We start from the raw sequence: 19,169 nt of genomic DNA, 5'->3' as shown, positions 1-19,169 counted from the left end.
TTTGTTTAGCAAATTTATTTTGGTGAGTCTTAACTATTCTAATGTAAAAATCATTTCACTCGGTTTTTTAAATATTTTTAATTTCAATATTTTTAATTTCAATATTATGCATGATTCGAAAATTTTTTATTTTTTGCGAGCAAATTATTTCAGTAAATTCCAAATAAACATCGTTTTTTGTCTGTAGATTCATGTACAAAATGTCACAAAAAATATTACACAGTGACCGAACTTAGGCGATATTGTTACGCTTGTTTCGTTGGTGTTTTTTTTAGTGAGGCCTAAATAACGTTAGGTGTTTTTAAGGTTTGTATATATATGTCCTAAGTATTTAAAAAAAATTTTTACGCTGGAAATCTTTTTGTAGTTAAGTCTTTCTAAAATATTTTTTTTGTAAAATAAAACAATTAGAGATGGCCTATTGATTAGTTGAGATATTACTGAATTATGAAAATGGATTATTCGTATTTTTTCTGAGAACTTTAACATGCTCACTATATCGAAAAAGAAATGGAGTATTATATTTCTAACTGTGTAGATCAAGTTGTGTGCGTTTTGTTATTTATCGCTTTTGCTAGTGTGTACACACACTGTGTATTTTTAATAGTATTATATCATAAGATTTTTACAAATAAATTTACAAATATTACAAAATGTCGTTTTAAGTGGGGATATTTTTAAAAAATGACAAGAGGGAATAATTTCTGAAAAGGACGATTATTTATTTTATTGTATTAAAATCTTATAAGTTAGTTACGTCCATTTAAATAATCACTAAATAAAAATAATATATATTATTATATAAAATAATATATAATTTTATTAAATAATATATAATATTATATAAAATAATGAGCCTGAGACCCGACGAGGCTATCAGAATAAAAGACCTTTATAGTATCAATTATTTACAATAACTCAAGCAACAAGTAGCAATCGCCATAATACTTACTCGAAAAAGATTAATGAAAATCATTTTTTCTAAAAATGTACGATAACTAGGGGTTCTTTCGTCAACGTTTTTTCCGATTAGATCTGTCGACAGAATTTTCAGGCACGACTTTACTTTTATTTCTTCGTGTTTTAGAAACATCCTCGTTTACGTTGAAAAGATCATTTTTCTAAAAAAAAAAGAATAACATTCAAACTGCTTTTAAGTCTACTCTGGCAAAGAAATATGTAACAATATTTATACGACTTAAACAAATGACCAACGATGAGAATTATAAATTTAGTTAATTGATAAAGCAAATAAAACATTTACCAGAACCAAACCTGATTGATCAGTGAGTTGTAACTCGTAGGAGAGATTTTGAGAGATCAAAGGAACTTTCGTTTCTTCAGAGTCCAAGCATTCTGGATTGTCTTTCGTTGTTCGGCGATGCTTTTTTTCCGTTTCGATAAGAGGCATATCTGGATCTTTGTTCTTCTTTCTTCTTCTCAGGTTTCTAGGAGAACATGTAACCACCTCATCCGCATTTGTGTTATTATTGTGATTTGATTCACAAACCGTTTCGTGTATTGTTGTCGGGTTTGAGCTTTTTGCTTTTCTTGTTCGAGTAGAACGGTCAAGACATGTTTTTTCCATTTTGTTCGGACTGCTAGTTGTTCGTATGACGATTTCAGTATTATTTGGTTGGCTAGAATTCGATTTAAGAGATTTATTATTTCCATCCAGATCGTTATTTATTAAAAAACCAGACTGAACACTTTGATTTTGATTCAGGGATTTTTTATTAGCATTTACGTCACAAACGCGTTTTCGTCGGGTAGAACGCCTAGTTGGTAGAGCTACATTTCCTAGTAAAAATTTCACCCCAGAAACATCATATGACTTTGGTGAGCGAGAGCATTCATTCATTTTCTCTTCGCTTTTTTTCGTTTTCTTTGTGGGTGAAGGAGCGAAAAGAACATTTTTATCAAATATTACTTCTTTATTGTGTCGAGATCCTGTTTCACTAAAATACTCTTCGTTACCAGGATTTAAATTACCTTCAATAGCAGGCTCTGCTTTTCTAGATCGATTTGACCGTCTGACAGATGTCAGACAGGTGATTACGTCATTGTTTATATTTGTTTGAGCTTTTTCAAGATTGACTAAATGTTTTACGTGATTAGAATTACTTTCATTGTTTTCAGTTTTTTCTAGTACTTCAATTTGAGACATTGTTTCACGCTCTTTCAGTTTTGATGATCGCGTTGAGCGCACGAAAGCAGATTTCTCATCGTTAGAAACTGTTGTTGATTTGCTATGGGCATTTTTGGTGTCTTTTTTAAGATGAGAACACTTCGCTTGATTAATTACGGCCAACCCAACATTTTGAACATTTTCTTTACTCGATGAGATTTCTTTCTCAGTAACTCTATCTGAATTGCAATCATTTAATTGCTTCGATCGTGTTGACCTTTTAATGATATTATGGGTGTTTGTCGATAGAGCTTGTGGTTGTTCTGGTTGATTTGCAAAATTTATGACCTGATTTTCCATTTTTTTATCTTTTATTATTTTGGCTCCTGAACTTAGAAAGTTTAATTCAGAACCAAAGTTTGTCTCATTCATTAGCTCGTCACTGAACTGTGGTATTGTCAGCTGGTCGTCAGATATTGGGTGAATGACACTTGTGGACTTTGCCGAGTGCGTGATATGTGTTAAAGGAGACTTAAAGATTTCGTCTTTTAACTCCACAACTTGTTTGTTATTTTGATCAATCACAGATTGGCTATTAATGTTTATAACATCTGATGCAGTTTTGTTATTTAGAGCGTTTCTGGCTCTAGTTGAGTATATTTTAGAACAACTCTCTACGCTTTCTAATTTGCCACCATGCTCTGAGTTTTTAGAAGTAATATTATTATCATGAATATCGTTAGTACATTTTGTGGTTTCAGACTTATCGACATTATCCTTTTCATTTTTTAGTTTCTTTGATTTTTTTAAATCAACTATCTTTCTTTCAGCTACTTGTTTCGCTACTCTTTTAGCAGGCAGGTCAAGCGTCTTTGTTAAGGTTTCAGAACTGTTGAAACTGCGTTCTTTTAAAGCTTTTTTAGAGGCCATGTCAGTTGAATCTGATAAAGACGTTTTCACCACTTCATTTTTTTCTTTAAGTTGATCTCTTTTTGTTTGATTGACTGTCACAGACTTCGCAATATCTGAGATGATTTCATTATGAATATTTTTGGCTCGAGTTGAACGTTTTGTCGGTAAAACCTTATTAGAAGCGCCAATTTCAATTCGAGTATCAGATTTTGTGTTGATATCTTTCAGACTTGACAGAACAAACTCCTCATTAATACTATTTTGTAAATTATTTGTTTCTAATTGAAAATTTGATGATTCTAATTGAAACTTGCAAGTTTTATGTTTTGATTTTCTTTTTGTTTGAGCAGAAAGTGTATAAGGTTTAGGACTAGATTTTAATGGGTCATTCAAATTTTGATTGAGTTGTTCAAATAGTTGTGAACTTTGTTCTTCATTGTTTTTTGTGTTCAGTTCCTGAACATTTTGATTAATATTAACCCTATGTTTAATTTTTTCCTCAAAAAGCACACTTTTCACTTGCTCAAATTTGTTTTCTAACTGTGTACCTGAAATGAGCCCACCAGGTAATGTTCCAGATCGTGGGAAGTTGACTGTTAGCATAGCATTAGAATTAAGAACAGAAGGTAAAACTTGGGAGGCAGAAATTTCTTGTAATGGAGATTCAGATACACTTGTATTTACAAATTCTTCTAAACTATCCTTAGTAAGAGAAATTTTACTTTCTGACAAATCCTGGATAAAAGTACTTTGTTCAATATATATACTATTATCAATATCCAAAAAAATATCAGAGCCTGAGTTTTCAAAATTAAGAGATTTGGTTGGCAGATCCAGAATTTCATGCAAAGTTGATGTACATGATACACTCTCCCCAAACTTCACATCAGATGCAGATGAATTCTTGAACACTGAATTTACTTCTAAATCCTCAACAAATTCATTTTCCTTGCTCGCAACTAATGAAAAATTGCTCGCAACTAATGAAAAATTGGAACAATCATTGCCTTCTCTCACATTAGATCGAATAACAGGGCACTTGACAAGTCCTGAATTATTAGTGGAAGTTCTAACCTTTGTAAAATCTGATTTCTTGTGAACATTTTTGACTTCTGGTTTCTGAAGTAGATTTGTTACAGCACTTAATTCACTGTATTGACCACTAATTTCTGTATTTTGTGTTGAATTTTTAAGCAGTAACTCAGAATTTTCAGTTAAAACAACTTCATTCATTGGATCAAAACCAACTTGATAACTTTTGGATGTTATCTGCTCATCATGTTTGGAAAATATTTCTGATGAAGTTTTTTTAACATTCAAATCTTCTACGAGATCTGCTTTTAACTCTTCACACTGACCATATGATACATTAGGCAGTCTGTAAGAACAACTAGAGATTTCGTTAGGAAAGTTAAGACTATTATGAAATTGCATATTTGCTTTTACATTATGTTCCTTAGTATTTAGTACTGTTTGAGTAGGAAGATTATTTGTACAACTGCTTTGTTCATCAAGATCATTTAGACTACTATCCTCAGACAAAGGGGATACCTCTTTGTTTGTAAATTTAATAGGATTTTGGTTTTCTAAATGCAGTGAAATCTCAAATTTACTGTCATGAGAAATGTTTGAGTGTTGGGGTATTATTATAGCTTCACCATTAGTTTGAGTAAAATCAGGATTGAGAGAAAACTTCAAATTATCTGCTACAAATTTTTCATTGACTTCTAGAGCAAGTTTTTCTTCACCAGGCTCATCATATTTAGAAAACAGATGAAAATGACCATCACTTATCACTCTAATTGTAGTGTCACTTTTGATACTAGATGAAAGATGAAAATCCACATCATTGTTTGTATCAAACTTGATCTCTTTATCAGTTTTACCTAAAAATTGTTTCAGTGAAAAATTTTACAAAAAATATGCTTTTTATCCAAACAAAAATAAAGAACTTTTCACAATGCAATACTAATATTATTAATATTATTCTGATTAGAAAATGTTTTTTCTGTTGATTAATTATAATCAACATTAATACGCAAAATATATTTTCTGTAATATATATACATATATATATATATACATATATATATATATATATATATATATATATATATATATATATATATATATATATATATATATATATATATATATATATATATATAATATATATATATATATATAATCCTTTTTACGTTTCTGCAGGATATATGATGTAAAAATTGATTACCAAGAAAATTTTTTTCCAATTTTTATCAACATTTAAGGCTTTTCAAAAATAAAGAAATGAACACAAGGTTCTTTCAGGATTATAATGGATGTAAAAAGAAATTCTGTTACTTGTTCTGTTACTTTATCTGTTACTTGTTCATCTGCAGTTTTTAAAGGTCTTAGGATTGTAAATTTAAATGAAGATAACCTGATTATTGATCACCTCATGATTCATGAGAGAAATGAAGAAAACTATGGAAAAAAGTTGAGATTAAAGCATTTTGTTTAACACGAGAAGTAAATAGCCCATAATTGGAACACTTTATGAAATAAGATTCAAGTACCATTCCTTTAATGTCAATGATTAAATTCTTTAGTCAAAAGTGCAAAAAATTATTTCTCTCGAGAGGAACTTAGCCCAGGAGAGAAACCTAAAGCCATAATAACCAAGCCATAATACATTCATATTAGGTTTGATATAGATATACAGTATTTTGGATCATTTCACAATTGGTAAGAGACCAATTGAATCAGATTAAGATGTAATTCAAGATCTTTCAAATAATCAGCTGCATAGAATACAAAATGATTTTAATTCAGGTAATCCACCTGTACTTTACATAGAGATGGAGTGTAATGCTGTGGATTACAGCAGGTGGTTGAAAACTGCAAATAAACTACTTAGACGATATTGGTAGATTGGATACACCATCCAGAATTTAAAAACACATAGAAAATGTACTGAGCATGAACTATCCTCTGTGGTTTGATGTTCAGCCAACATATGCTTCTCATTTTCTAAAAGTTCCTATAACTAATATTATGATGTTATGTATAATTAGTAGTATGATGTTATACATAAATCTTTTATCAGATTTACTCACATTTATTGTAGAGAGTGCTTCTTTTTTTGGTGTACTTTTGAGTAGGAGACATGTTTATATTCTGTAGTGAAAAAAAAAGTTATAAATCAAATTATATTGTTTGTATGTTAACTTTTGCCAAAATTAGAGTATACTGTGCGTAATTATTTTCACAAAATTTTTTAATATTGAGGAATACCTTAAAAAAAACATACTTTTAAGATATTACTCATATTTATTGAAATAAATTTAAATCTCTTGAATAATTAATCTATGTACATTAAATGCTTGTAAAAATTTGTATAATAAAATTAAACAAATTTAACATAATCTCTTTTAATAAAACTTTGTTTTTTTTAAATAAACTCTTTTAACTACTAAAAATAAAATGCAATTAAGTTAAATTATGCAAACTTAGCCAAAACACAAAAAAAATTTTTTCTACCTTCTGAGAATTTTCAGCTAAAGAAACAAGATCAGCATCAAGAATTGGGTTGGTAACATGGGGGAAAGTTTGTTGAGCTTTCAATTTTTTGTAAGAATTTGCTTGTAGATGATTTGAGTTCTGGAGCCTTGTACCTTTCTGAGTTTTTTTTTTCAGTGATGCTTGCAACTTCTTCACATTTTGTCTAAGTGACATGCCTCCTTTTATCTGGTTTCTCAATGGAGTTTGTAATTTCCTTTTTGTTTGACGAAGCAACAGCCCATCACTAATTTGTTTTTTCAACGGTGTTTGCATTTTCTTCATGGTTTGTCTAAGTGAGACACCTCCTTTGATCTGGTTTCTCAATGGAATTTGTAATTTCCTTTTTGTTTGACGAAGCAACAAACCTTCATTAATTTGTTTTTTTAATGGTGTTTGTAACTTCTTCATGGTTTGTCTAAGTGAGACACCTCCTTTGATCTGGTTTCTCAATGGAGTTTGTAACTTTCTTTTTGTTTGACGAAGCAACAAACCTTCATTAATTTGTTTTTTCAATGGTGTTTGCATTTTCTTCATGGTTTGTCTAAGTGAGACACCTCCTTTGATCTGGTTTCTCAACGGAGTTTGTAACTTTCTTTTTGTTTGACGAAGCAACAAACCTTCATTAATTTGTTTTTTCAATGGTGTTTGCATTTTCTTCATGGTTTGTCTAAGTGAGACACCTCCTTTGATCTGGTTTCTCAACGGAGTTTGTAACTTTCTTTTTGTTTGACGAAGCAACAAACCTTCATTAATTTGTTTTTTCAATGGTGTTTGTAACTTCTTCATGGTTTGTCTAAGTGAGACACCTCCTCTGATCTGGTTTCTCAACGGAGTTTGTAACTTTCTTTTTGTTTGACGAAGCAACAAACCTTCATTAATTTGTTTTTTCAATGGTGTTTGTAACTTCTTCATGGTTTGTCTAAGTGAGACACCTCCTATGATCTGGTTTCTCAACGGAGTTTGTAATTTCCTTTTTGTTTGACGAAGCAACAAACCTTCATTAATTTGTTTTTTCAATGGTGTTTGTAACTTCTTCATGGTTTGTCTAAGTGAGACACCTCCTTTGATCTGGTTTCTCAACGGAGTTTGTAACTTTCTTTTTGTTTGACGAAGCAACAAACCTTCATTAATTTGTTTTTTCAATGGTGTTTGCATTTTCTTCATGGTTTGTCTAAGTGACATGCCTCCTTTGATCTGGTTTCTTAATGGTGTTTGTAACTTTCTTTTTGTTTGACGAAGCAACAAACCTTCATTAATTTGTTTTTTCAATGGTGTTTGTAACTTCTTCATGGTTTGTCTAAGTGAGACACCTCCTATGATCTGGTTTCTCAACGGAGTTTGTAATTTCCTTTTTGTTTGACGAAGCAACAAACCTTCATTAATTTGTTTTTTCAATGGTGTTTGTAACTTCTTCATGGTTTGTCTAAGTGAGACACCTCTTTTGATCTGGTTTCTCAACGGAGTTTGTAACTTTCTTTTTGTTTGACGAAGCAACAAACCTTCATTAATTTGTTTTTTCAATGGTGTTTGTAACTTCTTCATGGTTTGTCTAAGTGAGACACCTCCTTTGATCTGGTTTCTTAATGGTGTTTGTAATTTCCTTTTTGTTTGACGAAGCAACAAGCCTTCATTGATTTGTTTTTTCAATGGTGTTTGCATTTTCTTCATGGTTTGTCTAAGTGACATGCCTCCTTTGATCTGGTTTCTCAACGGAGTTTGTAATTTCCTTTTTGTTTGACGAAGCAACAAGCCTTCATTGATTTGTTTTTTCAATGGTGTTTGCATTTTCTTCATGGTTTGTCTAAGTGACATGCCTCCTTTGATCTGGTTTCTTAATGGTGTTTGTAACTTTCTTTTTGTTTGACGAAGCAACAAACCTTCATTAATTTGTTTTTTCAATGGTGTTTGTAACTTCTTCATGGTTTGTCTAAGTGAGACACCTCCTTTGATCTGGTTTCTCAACGGAGTTTGTAACTTTCTTTTTGTTTGACGAAGTAATAATCCTTCACTAATTTGCTTTTTCAATGGTGTTTGTAGTTTTTTCTTTGTTTCTCTGAGTGCTATGCCTTTTTTGATCTGTTTCCTCAATTCAGCTCTTAATTTCCTTTTTGTTTGACGAAGTAACAACCCTTCACTGATTTGTTTTTTCAATGGTGTTTGCAATTTCATTTTTGTGAGACGAAGTGATTTACCTAACATTATTTGCTTTCGCAGTGGAGTTTGCAATTTCTTCTTGATGGGATGAAGTAATAACCCTTCAGCTATTTGTTTCTTTAGGGGAGTCTGAATTTTTGTCTTCATTTCACAAACCAAAACATCATCACCAACCTCAGCTATGGGAGGAGTTTGTTCTTTTTTTGCTTTGTGAAGAGATACCCCTTGATTTATTTGATTTTTTAATGGAGTTTTCAATTTCCTTTTAGTTTCTTGAAATATTGCATCTTGGCTTAATTGTTGTCTCAAAGGTGTTAATAGTTTCATATTTGTTTCATGCTGAAAAACATCATTAATATTTTGTTGTTGCAAAGAAGAACTCTTGGTAAAGCTAAACTGTGTTAAATTACAAGCAATTTGATTTTCTAAAGGTGTATCGAGTTTCTTACTTTCTGGTAAATTACTATTTGGGTGTTGCTCATTGTTTGGTACATCAATAATGGAAAGATCTATCCTCTTTTTCAATGTTTTCTTTAGATTGAAACCTATAGAATTATTTGAGTTCATTAACAAATTAAAATATCTTATATATTCAAACAAATATTTAAGAAAAAAAGATAATTTTTACTTTAAAACAATTAAAGATATAGCAGTGTTTGAGGAAACTAGAAGTTTATACATGTCATGAAAGTAAAACAAGAATAAAACAATACTATTTTTTTAAACCTTGCATAATCTGTTTTCTTGTTGGTGTTGTCAGTCCCCTCCTAAGAGTTTTGCGAAGAGTTGGTTTTGATTCAATTGCTTTTCTTAATGGTGTTTTCAAAGCTCGCTTTTTAGAGCGTTGAGGTGTAGGCTCTTGTTCCTCAGTAACAGGTGGAAGTAAATTAGTTTTCCAAGTTTTTACAACTTCAGCTTGAATAGGAGCTGGTAACTTACTTTTAGTTGCAGGAGAATCATCAAATATATCAATATTTGAATCAGAATCAAATGACAAAATAGAAGACATTAAAAGATTATCCAAGTCACCTTGTCCTGCATCTGTATTACAAGAAATATCATTTTCATTAGTAGAACCATTTTGTTCTGGTAATAGAAGTGGTCTCTGGATAAAAGGTTCTGAGCGTAGTAGTCTGTGGCCAGGGCTTGCACCACGTCTTATTGGAGTACTTGGTGGAAGTCTTTTATCAAAATATTCTGGGCTTAAGAGAACACCAAAAGAAACTCTTTTTTTGGTAGAAAGAGAAGTTCTTTTCAACAAAGACTTAGGAGTATTAATAATTTTATCTGGAATTTTATTCTCTTTGTCTAAAATACGAGGTGATCTTCTTACAACTTTATCAACAACCTCAGAATTGTTAAAATGGTCAGGAGTATATTGTTCTTTTGCTTTTTTTTTCATAGGAGTAAAGGTATCAAAAGTCTTGTCACAAAATGGTATCTAAAAATGGAAGAATTTAAAACAAAAAGAATCATTCTTAAAAGAATATTTAATTATGGGTTCAAATCACTTTGCAGACCTTGTATCTATAAAAAGTAAATAGCTCATAATATTTTTGCGTGTGAAAAAAACAAAGTCATTTTGAGTTAAAATTACCTCATCATGTAATTCTGTTTTAGGGCTCGTGCTATCTGGGTTCACTGAGTATTCAACTCGAAAAGATCTGTCAGCAATAGAAAACACATCTTTGTGAGACAACAGTTTTGTCTTTTCAACTCGTATCTTATTGCATGTGGTTGGAAGATTATCTGACAAATTTTCAAGCACAATCTAAAAAAATTTATACACTTATGAATTAGCTAGTATAAGGTATTCTAAAGGTAGTCTTAAGGTACTAAATATCTACGTACTTAATAGCTTTTTTTAAAACATACTTTTTAATGAAACTTGCTGATCTTTCATAAAATAGTTTCTTAACTATGATTTTAAAATCTTTAAGTGGAGTTTATTTGTAACCACTTTTCATTAGCAACAGTTTATGTTGGTTGAAATAGGCTTCTTGGCATAAAAAGGATTCATCACAACTCTTTTTGTGTTGGGGCCAAAGTGGATAAAATAAAAATTAAAAAATATATTAAGGTCAAAATGCATTAAAAAGATTTCAAAATTTAAAGATTGCTTTTCTTTTTTTTTTTTTTAGATGCAATTTATGGTTGAAGGTGGGAGTGATTTTTAATGCAAGAAAATAAAAGCCAGACAAGCATAGTTACAATATAAAAAGTCAAGAAAAGAAAAACACTGAATCATACTAATTTATCCATATCCATCATCATCATGTAATACAATTCTTGAGCATCTGTTGTTGAACCAAGTATTCAAGAAGTTTGCTAATAAATGAGGCAATATTGAGCAACTTTTCAAACATTTAATCATTAGTTTGGCTTAATGTGGAAAGTGTCAAGGAAGCTTAGACTCAGTCAAAACTTATCTGAATTAGCATGCAGTTGGTTACAAAATATTTGATGATCTTAAATTGTTTTAAAAATGTATACCAGAATTTGCTAAAAGTATATGTAGCAGAATTAAAATGCATTACAACAAAGATTGGGTCTAATAGAACTTTAAAATTTTTGTTTTTCTATGTTTTTATATTGACACAAAAAACCCATTAGTCTATACAGTGGGTTTGGCTGAAATCAAAAATAAAATATTTTGTTTATTAGCAATTCCTTCCATGGTAGAAAATGATGATGATTTATTTGAGTTACAGCATGGTTTTTCCTTAAAAGGATCATCATATTGGACATCCTTTGCAGGGGTCCATCAATATAATAGTTAGCTTTCAAAAACAACTTAAAAGTTTTTTTTTTAAAACTTGTGAGTAATATACAAGTTCTGTATTGAGGGACTGTATTTTGAACTCCATTAAAATCCTCTGGCATTGAGCCAAATAAAAACATGTTGCATGCTCTTTGAAGTTGCAATAATCAAAGAATAAAAGAGTGCAGTAAATCAAAATATCAAAAAATGAAAGACAAATAATAAAAAAACATTTATTGTTGATTTTTGTTTACCATTATAGCACTCGCAAAGTTCTTATTTCATCCTAAATAATTAATATCTTAAAAAAAGACCGAAGCTTGATAAGTTATTGTCTTTGGACAGTAAACATTTCAGCGCCTTTAGTTTACTCCAAAGAAAGCTTAAAAGTTCAGATATTATTTAGATACTAAAATGGTAAACTTCTTCTTTTCAATTTCACTAATTATAGCTAAACTTACTTATTATAGCCTGTGATCATATATAGAATTAAAATAACTGTACTTTTTTAAAAAGTAAAAGCTCTTATTTAAATTTTGCTATTAATTGCTTTGCAGAGCTACCTCACTGATGCCACAACCATTACAACAGTAATTATTATTATAATCAGATGGCAATCACTGTCTCACTGTTAACCATCTCCCTTAGGTTTTATATTGTAAATTTTTAACTTTTTTTTTGTTACATGTAATGTACCTAAAAAAAAGTAATCCTTGAATTAAGATGAATAAAATAAAATTATTTTTTCACATTACTACACATCATACGATTATTGTTAATTAAATAATTGATTGTTTGATGTTCATATATTCCTTAAATTTTTTTATACTTAGGATTGATAAGTTTTGTTGCCAGACAAATTCACCCAAATGCAATTCAAACAAGTCTTTAATGTCACACATTGTTGTCTCAGTTTACACTCAAGGTGCATCTACAGATTTTCAATGTTTTGTGAACATCAGTAGAGTCTATAAAATGATATTGTGGATGATTACTTTGTGAGAAAATATCCCTTGATGGATATTCTCAATTCCAGCATTCATCAAAATCGTCTATTCATCAAAAATAGTATGGCTTCCAAGGATGTATGTAATGCTAAATAATCTCCTGAAGAGTCACAGTTCAATCTGGAACCTCCATGATAGAACTTTTTATGAAAAAACTCTGATTTGATTATTTAACAGAAGCTGATATCCTGCAGGCATTTATTCTACATTGATTTGTCCAAATTAAATCAGCTATGATTGCATTTCTGAGAATACTGGCTGAAGCTAGGTTATCTCCCTGTGCTACATTCCAGTTCTATCCTGCTGCTACTAAAAAACAGTCTATTGTAAACACTTTGTTACATTGTAATACCAACTGTCAGTAGCATTTTAATCTACATTTACTTTAAAAAAGCTGTTGCACACTTCCATAACACTACAGCACATTACTTTATATTGATCTTAGTGGAATTAACCAGCATAGTGAGGTTTTTTATTTCCCAAAATCCATTCCTACATCTAATAAGCACTGATTTCCATAGAACTTGTTATTTTTGGTGGATTTGGCTTACCATGCAACCTATCTTAACTAAACACCAAAAAATAAAATTATGTAATAACTCTAACAAATTTATTTTGAACTTCAGTTTTTTATAATTTTGAAAAGGTATAGTTTATAGAGAGGTAAGACTTTTACTTTAACTATAGTTTATTTTATAATTTTTTTTTAAACTATTATTAGTTATTTGAATGTAAAATTGTTTTGAATAAATTTTAAAATACCTTAGAATATATTTTAACAGCATGTCAGTGAAATTAGAATTAAAAACTACTTTAAAAACTATACTACATTAGAATGTCATTTTGTGTTTTTTTAGATAGCTGAATCTAGTTGTTAAAAACAAAAAAATAATTTTATTGTACACTGCTTCATTGGAAGATTATAATTAGAAACACTTTATTTTACAAACAAGTTGCTAATTTGCTATTAGTTTAGTTGTATCATGACTTGCGTGCTAAAAAAATTTATTTCAAATTATGCATTATGCTATTACTTTATCATAATAATTTACTAGCAGAAAAAAAAAATTTTTACTGTAGGTATATTAAAGATAACAAATATGCAGGACTACCTTTCCATCGTTAATATTTAATTGGCAATGCTTCAGTCCAACCCCAGGCAATTGCACACGAATGTCAGTAGTCTCATCTCTGGATAAGAAAAAGGTAGTTCAAAAAATGAAATAAGCTAGATGAACATTTAGTAAAAAAAATTATACTAGAAGCATTTAAACATAAACAATTAAAAATTGGTATATTTCAAGTTAAAAACCTAATGAAGTTGATAGATAAGTTTATTAATGATTGAATTTTTCTTAAAGCAAACCCTTTCCCAGATGATTTTCATATTTATGTGCTTATGTGCTAACCATATTAATAAGGTTAATTACAGTTTATATTTAAGTAAATATACTCCATAGAGTAAATTCAGTTAAGGCAAACTTTAATTAGCCTTGACTAAATTTAATACTTACACTAAAAAAAAGATGAGATGAGTTATTATTATAAATAATAAAGTATATTTTTAAAATTACTTGTTACAGTTAAAAAAATATGCAAATGATGCAGTAATCTATTAAATAAACTGCCTGCTTCATTTCCTAAGAAAAACAAGCCTTTCAACATTTATATTTTCTTGTTAGCTAAATTTTAATAATAATTTTATCTAAATAACTCAGATCATTTGATAAGATTTCAATGGTATAGTTTTTTTCTAGGATCATAAATTTAGATATACAAACTTGTGAAATCAAATTAATACTTACCTGCCGAATGTTAACTTGTTTGTGCTTGATTTAATGGGAAACTTTGGACCATCAGTACCATTCCTTTTAATTACAACAACAAATCCAATTGGTGCAGTTTCCATTTTCATTTTAATAAATTAAGACTAAAAGGTCTATAATATTTATAAGCAGTTTCGTGCTACAGCAACAAAAAAAGGAAATACTATTATGATTTTTTTTTCTTTTTTTTTTTTTTCTCTTTCTCTTTCTTTTCATAAATTAGAATATAACTTTTGAAAGACGGGAAAAAATAGTTATTTATCACATTAATATTTCGTATGTTAAAGATTAAGCAATAAAATTCTGATAACAGTAAAAACAAAATTTAAGTTATTGAAATAGTAGGGAAATATTAACGCTGCCATTTTTTAATGTTAAACAAATAGTTACATATAATAATTATAATAATGATAGTGTACAAATATCTAAAAGAAATTAAATATATACTAAGGTAACGGTTAACCGCCATTTCCTTTAATTTGCACTTTTAAATTCGTTTGAAAGATAAGCGCCGTACAATATGATTGGATAAAAATCATAAACAAAGAATTCTATTGGAAGAATACCTGCGGTACGGTATGAAAATTGTAAACAAAGTTTACCGGGCAATTTAACAAGATCTTCATGACATTTCAATTTTGTCTTATAAAATTAAGATTTGGCTTTAGTCGAAATATTTAAATGTAATACTAACTCTAAAGTTTATAAGAAGAATACAAGAATAGCAACAGTATTGGGAATGTCATCGGGTGCTGTTGGGGTGCCGAACGGTAATTTCAAAAAATATTTTTGAGTCCCGAACCTGTTCGGGTATTAGCCCGTTAAATACCCGATAGCCCGAGTACCCAAAACAATGCTCGAACAGTTTAACGGGCAAAAACAGTTAAGGAACCGAAACCGATAAATTATCGGGTACCCGTTCGAGTTTTGAAATTTTTAACACCCGAAAACCCGTACCCGTTCGGTTTTTGGCTACATTAACGATCGGGTCCCGAAAAGAATCAAAAGAAGATGGGAAGAATTTAACACTTGACTGACAAGCAAACATTTTCGAAATGTTTTGCCCTTTTACGCAAGTCCGATTTTGATTTTAAAATTACAACCTTTCTTGCATAAATTCAAGAAACAGAAAGGAAACAATTCTGAAAACACACAATAATGCTTTAAGATCGCTTTTATTGGTGTTGGCTAATATAGGATTTTTTGTAACAATTAGGGTTAAGCATTTCAATTAAAGGTGAGATGGAGTAATTTTGCCAATCAGATTTCACGAATAGCTTAACGAAATATTTTAAATTTTGTTTAACTGCCAAAATGCCAAGTACAAATGGGATTACAGTGGTTACAATGCCAAGTACAAATGGGATTATTGCGGTTATATTCTTTTTTTGGTTAGTTTTTTTAGAAATATCAAATATTTTTGAACAAATGAACTTTTTTCACAAAACATCCAACAACAGAACAGTTTGCGAATTATTTTATTAACGGGTAATTGGGCTCGGGTACCGATAAGATCAATAACTTTTTGGTACCGATAATCTAAATTACCCGAAAGATTGAGTTGGGTCGGGTATGAAAAATTTCAACTACCCGATCGTATCGGCGTTGCGAGTAACACCAGTTCGAGTATTCGAGGTCCAATGAAATATTTTCTTGCTCTTATTAGCGTCTAATGCTCGTTCAGTTCGGGTCTCGTTCGGTTCTTATCGGGACTCGGATTTTCCCTACAACAGTATAATAAGCAATGTTCAATTATGTAACGTAAATGTTGTCACATTGCTATTTCATCTCGATTAGGAGACTTATCGACTTTTTTTAATTGAAAAGTTCTATTTCATTTTAGAATTATTTTTTTAGGTTTATTTTGAGTGAATTTTTTTATTCATTAAGTAACATAGTTCTGTTATACACTGAATAAAACAGATTCGCCGATTAAAAAATAATAATAATTTAGAATTCAAAGAATCGAAGTACAACAAATTCTTAATTTTGACCAAATTAAACCAAAAAAAGTTAGGTCGTCAATTTAACTATCATTTGAATGACTTTAAAGGCAATAATTTGGTTATGTTTTCCGAAAGTTCCCGCTTATAAATGGCAAAGATTGGTGTTGCAAGCTTAAAAAAACATAGCCAACTAAAAAAATGTAAGGAAAATTGTGGAAAATACATGGAATGGAAAGTCAATAATGGAAAATTAAAAATAACTTTCTAAAATCTGTTTACGGCAACAACATTTTGTTATAATAAAGTGTATAAAATCACAATCAGAATATATTTACCTGTTGACGTTTTTTCTTTTGTATTTGTAAAATATAACACTTTCTTTGTTTTTTTATATAAGGCATGCCAGCGGTTTACATTAAAGATGTGCCTTGATGAAACAGAACTTGAGTTACAAGATTCACATGACTCCGGTAATGAGAATTAATCTTTCTGCTGCTGAAATATTCTCGGAAGAAAGGGAGGTTTAAATTGAAAAACTGGATAAAAGCGAAATATTTTGGTATTTCAGTTTCACTTTAGAATTGCATTTGAGTGAAAGCAAAAAGACGAACTTTTTACTGTTTTATTGCTGTCAAAAGTATTTGCTCAGCAGCTCAGGTAAAGAATGTATTACTGATCAGTGGAAAGTATGAACAAAAGACAGTTACTAACAGCAAACAGAATGTGAAAAGAACTTTGTTATCTCGAAAACCTGGCATTTTAGCTGCTATTATTGATCAGTATTCTCCTATATTTTTGATAAGTATTCTCTTTTACTTTTGATGAGTATCTCCTTTATCTTTTATAAGATTCTCCTTTATGTTTGATCAGTATTTTCCTTTATTTTTAGTTAGTATTCTATATCATTTATGATCAGTTTTCTCCTTTTAACGCACAGAAAGTGGAGAAGTAATAAAAAGGAGTTAAAGTTTTTAGCAAATGTAATGTATCTTTAAATGTTCTTTGTTGAATGAGGTTTTTCTGAACTCATGTACATGGATAGCTATATTAACATAATTAAAAAAATTTTTCGAATGTTTTGGCTTTCGTTTTTGTTATCAAAAAACACGAACATCGAACGAAACATCGAACACGAATGTCAAGATTATGACTGAAACAACTCAGTGTTTCTTTGTGTGAGTTTAACAATTAGTTAATGTAAATGTATTTTTGCCTGATACTACACTCTTAATTAAAAGGTGTAAAGTTACACCATTGCAGTGTGCAGCATGAAAAAAAACCGAAACTGTTTATTTACACCGTTTTGGTGTTAATTGGTGTGCAACATGAAAAACACCAAAATGGTATAAACTAACACTGAAACGTTGTAATTTTACACCTTTCAGTTAAGAGTGTATGATTAAAGTTAAAAGCCTCTGTACACAATACTTTTACTCGCTGATTCGAATGTAAAACTAAATTCATTCTTTTCAGCAAAAATATCTGCGGAGAAGCTTTCTACACGCCATCCTTTCCTCTCTCAAGGTAAAATTCTGGACCCGCCTCACATACCCAGTAATTGAGGCTAAAAGCTATACTTTTAAAAAAATATCCTCGAAAATACTTTTTGTGTAACCAATTCAAATTCTAGAAATGTCATACTAAATAAAAAATTTGCAAACTTTTCTTCTTATAAAATTTTCAAACAAGAAGCAGAATAAAATTGTTGTTGCTATTAAAATGATTTAGCCTTAAATATTTCTCAAAAAAAAGTTTCAAGAGTGACTCTGATTTTCTCATCATTAAAATTTCAATTCGTTTTGTAGTTACAACTCTTCTAAAATATTTAATCTGTTTATAGCTTCTGCGAATGCGATAATCCATCAGCATTTGTTATAAGCGAAAATTGTTAGCTAACAATTGACATCTCAGAACCCACTCATCTCGGAGAAATTAAAGCCAATAACAACATTTTAAATAATAACTAGTTACGGCTATTTATCACTGCGTATGTAGTAGTCAGGGTTAATATTTACAGGCGGCTTATGAAGAAAAGGATTCCATGTTCCTTGTATTGAAGGAGTTGAAGTCAACCAAGGTTGATGGAGACGTTCACTTCTCCACTGGCGACCACTTTCATTCTTTAACCGCTCTAACCATTCCCATATCGCTATTGTATCGTGATTAGGAACAGATATAATGCGATCTTGACCGTTCACTAAAAACAAAGCAAGTGACAAGTATCTACAAAAATGATCAAACTATCAAACATATTTTCTTATCACATAAATATTCAACGATTTATAAGTATTCAAATATTTATACATACACATTTTCTTGCTCTATGAGAAAAACTGAAAAAATTGCAGCAAAAAAAATCTTTGAATATAACTTACTATAGTTAGCTACTAGCCGAGGATCTTTTCCGTTCCTTTCTTGGAAATAGACTGACGTTTGTGGGTTGTCCTTTATAAATTTCTCTGCTTCAAAATCAATAAAATATCTGGAAAAAAGATATTTGTCATAGAACGTTTTGACAGGTTTACCATGAAAAGAAGAATAAAACAAGACTAATTAAAAGATTGTTTGAAATGTTACCGTAGTCCTCTGCTACTTCCGCCATTTTTGCAATAATTGAAGGTGAGTCTCTTTAGTTGGCAAACGTATCGTCCGAATTTCCAATGCAATTCGTATGTATTGTTGGGTGGATTCTTATGAGGAACTTTGAGAGCTTTTGCTCGATCAAAAACACTTCTTCCCATTGACCCCGGTGTCATCTTAAAAACTGTTCGGAATGGACCTTTAGAAGGCATTTTAAATCTAGACCGCTAAAACCAAACATAAATAATAATGCATAATTATTCTTATTCTATAAATATTTTAAACCTATTGCAATTATAAATTTTTTCGATG

The 19,169-nt window shown here is 30.1% G+C and overlaps 2 protein-coding genes across 3 annotated transcripts; both read right to left on the bottom strand.

Moving 5' to 3' along the window:
• Window positions 1-887: 887 nt before the first annotated feature.
• On the bottom strand, window positions 888-14,807 carry LOC145201982 (uncharacterized). 2 transcript variants are annotated; one of them, XM_090083067.1, is made up of 9 exons: window positions 14,311-14,503; window positions 13,618-13,696; window positions 10,335-10,508; window positions 9,464-10,178; window positions 7,327-9,282; window positions 6,563-7,200; window positions 6,139-6,199; window positions 1,265-4,926; window positions 888-1,121 (listed from the first exon to the last, which is right to left on the bottom strand). In XM_090083067.1, exons 1-9 carry the CDS (start codon window positions 14,418-14,420, stop codon window positions 1,014-1,016), a joined length of 7,503 nt encoding a protein of 2,500 aa, XP_089939193.1. In that variant the 5' UTR covers window positions 14,421-14,503; the 3' UTR covers window positions 888-1,013. The 2 variants fall into 2 exon arrangements, with proteins under 2 accessions (XP_089939193.1, XP_089939192.1); XM_090083066.1 differs by having other exon boundaries at window positions 6,563-9,282; window positions 14,311-14,807.
• Window positions 14,808-18,038: 3,231 nt separating this feature from the next.
• Window positions 18,039-19,126, bottom strand: LOC145180676 (large ribosomal subunit protein mL43-like). The gene is made up of 3 exons (XM_080055606.2): window positions 18,855-19,126; window positions 18,653-18,759; window positions 18,039-18,474 (listed from the first exon to the last, which is right to left on the bottom strand). Exons 1-3 carry the CDS (start codon window positions 19,067-19,069, stop codon window positions 18,251-18,253), a joined length of 546 nt encoding a protein of 181 aa, XP_079911732.2. The 5' UTR covers window positions 19,070-19,126; the 3' UTR covers window positions 18,039-18,250.
• Window positions 19,127-19,169: the final 43 nt, after the last annotated feature.

This window comes from Hydra viridissima, unplaced genomic scaffold, assembly GCF_058129835.1.
Source record: "Hydra viridissima isolate aposymbiotic clone 2 unplaced genomic scaffold, HvirCarnegie_v1 scaffold_3, whole genome shotgun sequence".
NCBI lineage: Eukaryota > Metazoa > Cnidaria > Hydrozoa > Anthoathecata > Hydridae > Hydra > Hydra viridissima.
Note: the sequence above shows the minus strand (reverse complement) of the source record. Positions and strands in the feature narration are given on the sequence as shown.

Bases quoted from the DNA above. Each gene is read 5' to 3' on its own strand.
- LOC145201982 (XM_090083066.1), bottom strand. From the start codon at position 14,420: ATGAAAATGGAAACTGCACCAATTGGATTTGTTGTTGTAATTAAAAGG. The intron at 10,509-13,617 runs GTAGTCCTGCAT...AAATTTTTTTAG, and splicing joins TAAATATTAACGATGGAAAG to ATTGTGCTTGAAAATTTGTC. The intron at 4,927-6,138 runs GTGAGTAAATCT...AACAATTTTTAG, and splicing joins AAGCACTCTCTACAATAAAT to GTAAAACTGATAAAGAGATC.
- LOC145180676 (XM_080055606.2), bottom strand. From the start codon at position 19,069: ATGCCTTCTAAAGGTCCATTCCGAACAGTTTTTAAGATGACACCGGGG. The intron at 18,760-18,854 runs GTAACATTTCAA...TCTTTTTTCCAG, and splicing joins GGAAGTAGCAGAGGACTACG to ATATTTTATTGATTTTGAAG. The intron at 18,475-18,652 runs GTAAGTTATATT...CTTTGTTTTTAG, and splicing joins TCGGCTAGTAGCTAACTATA to TGAACGGTCAAGATCGCATT.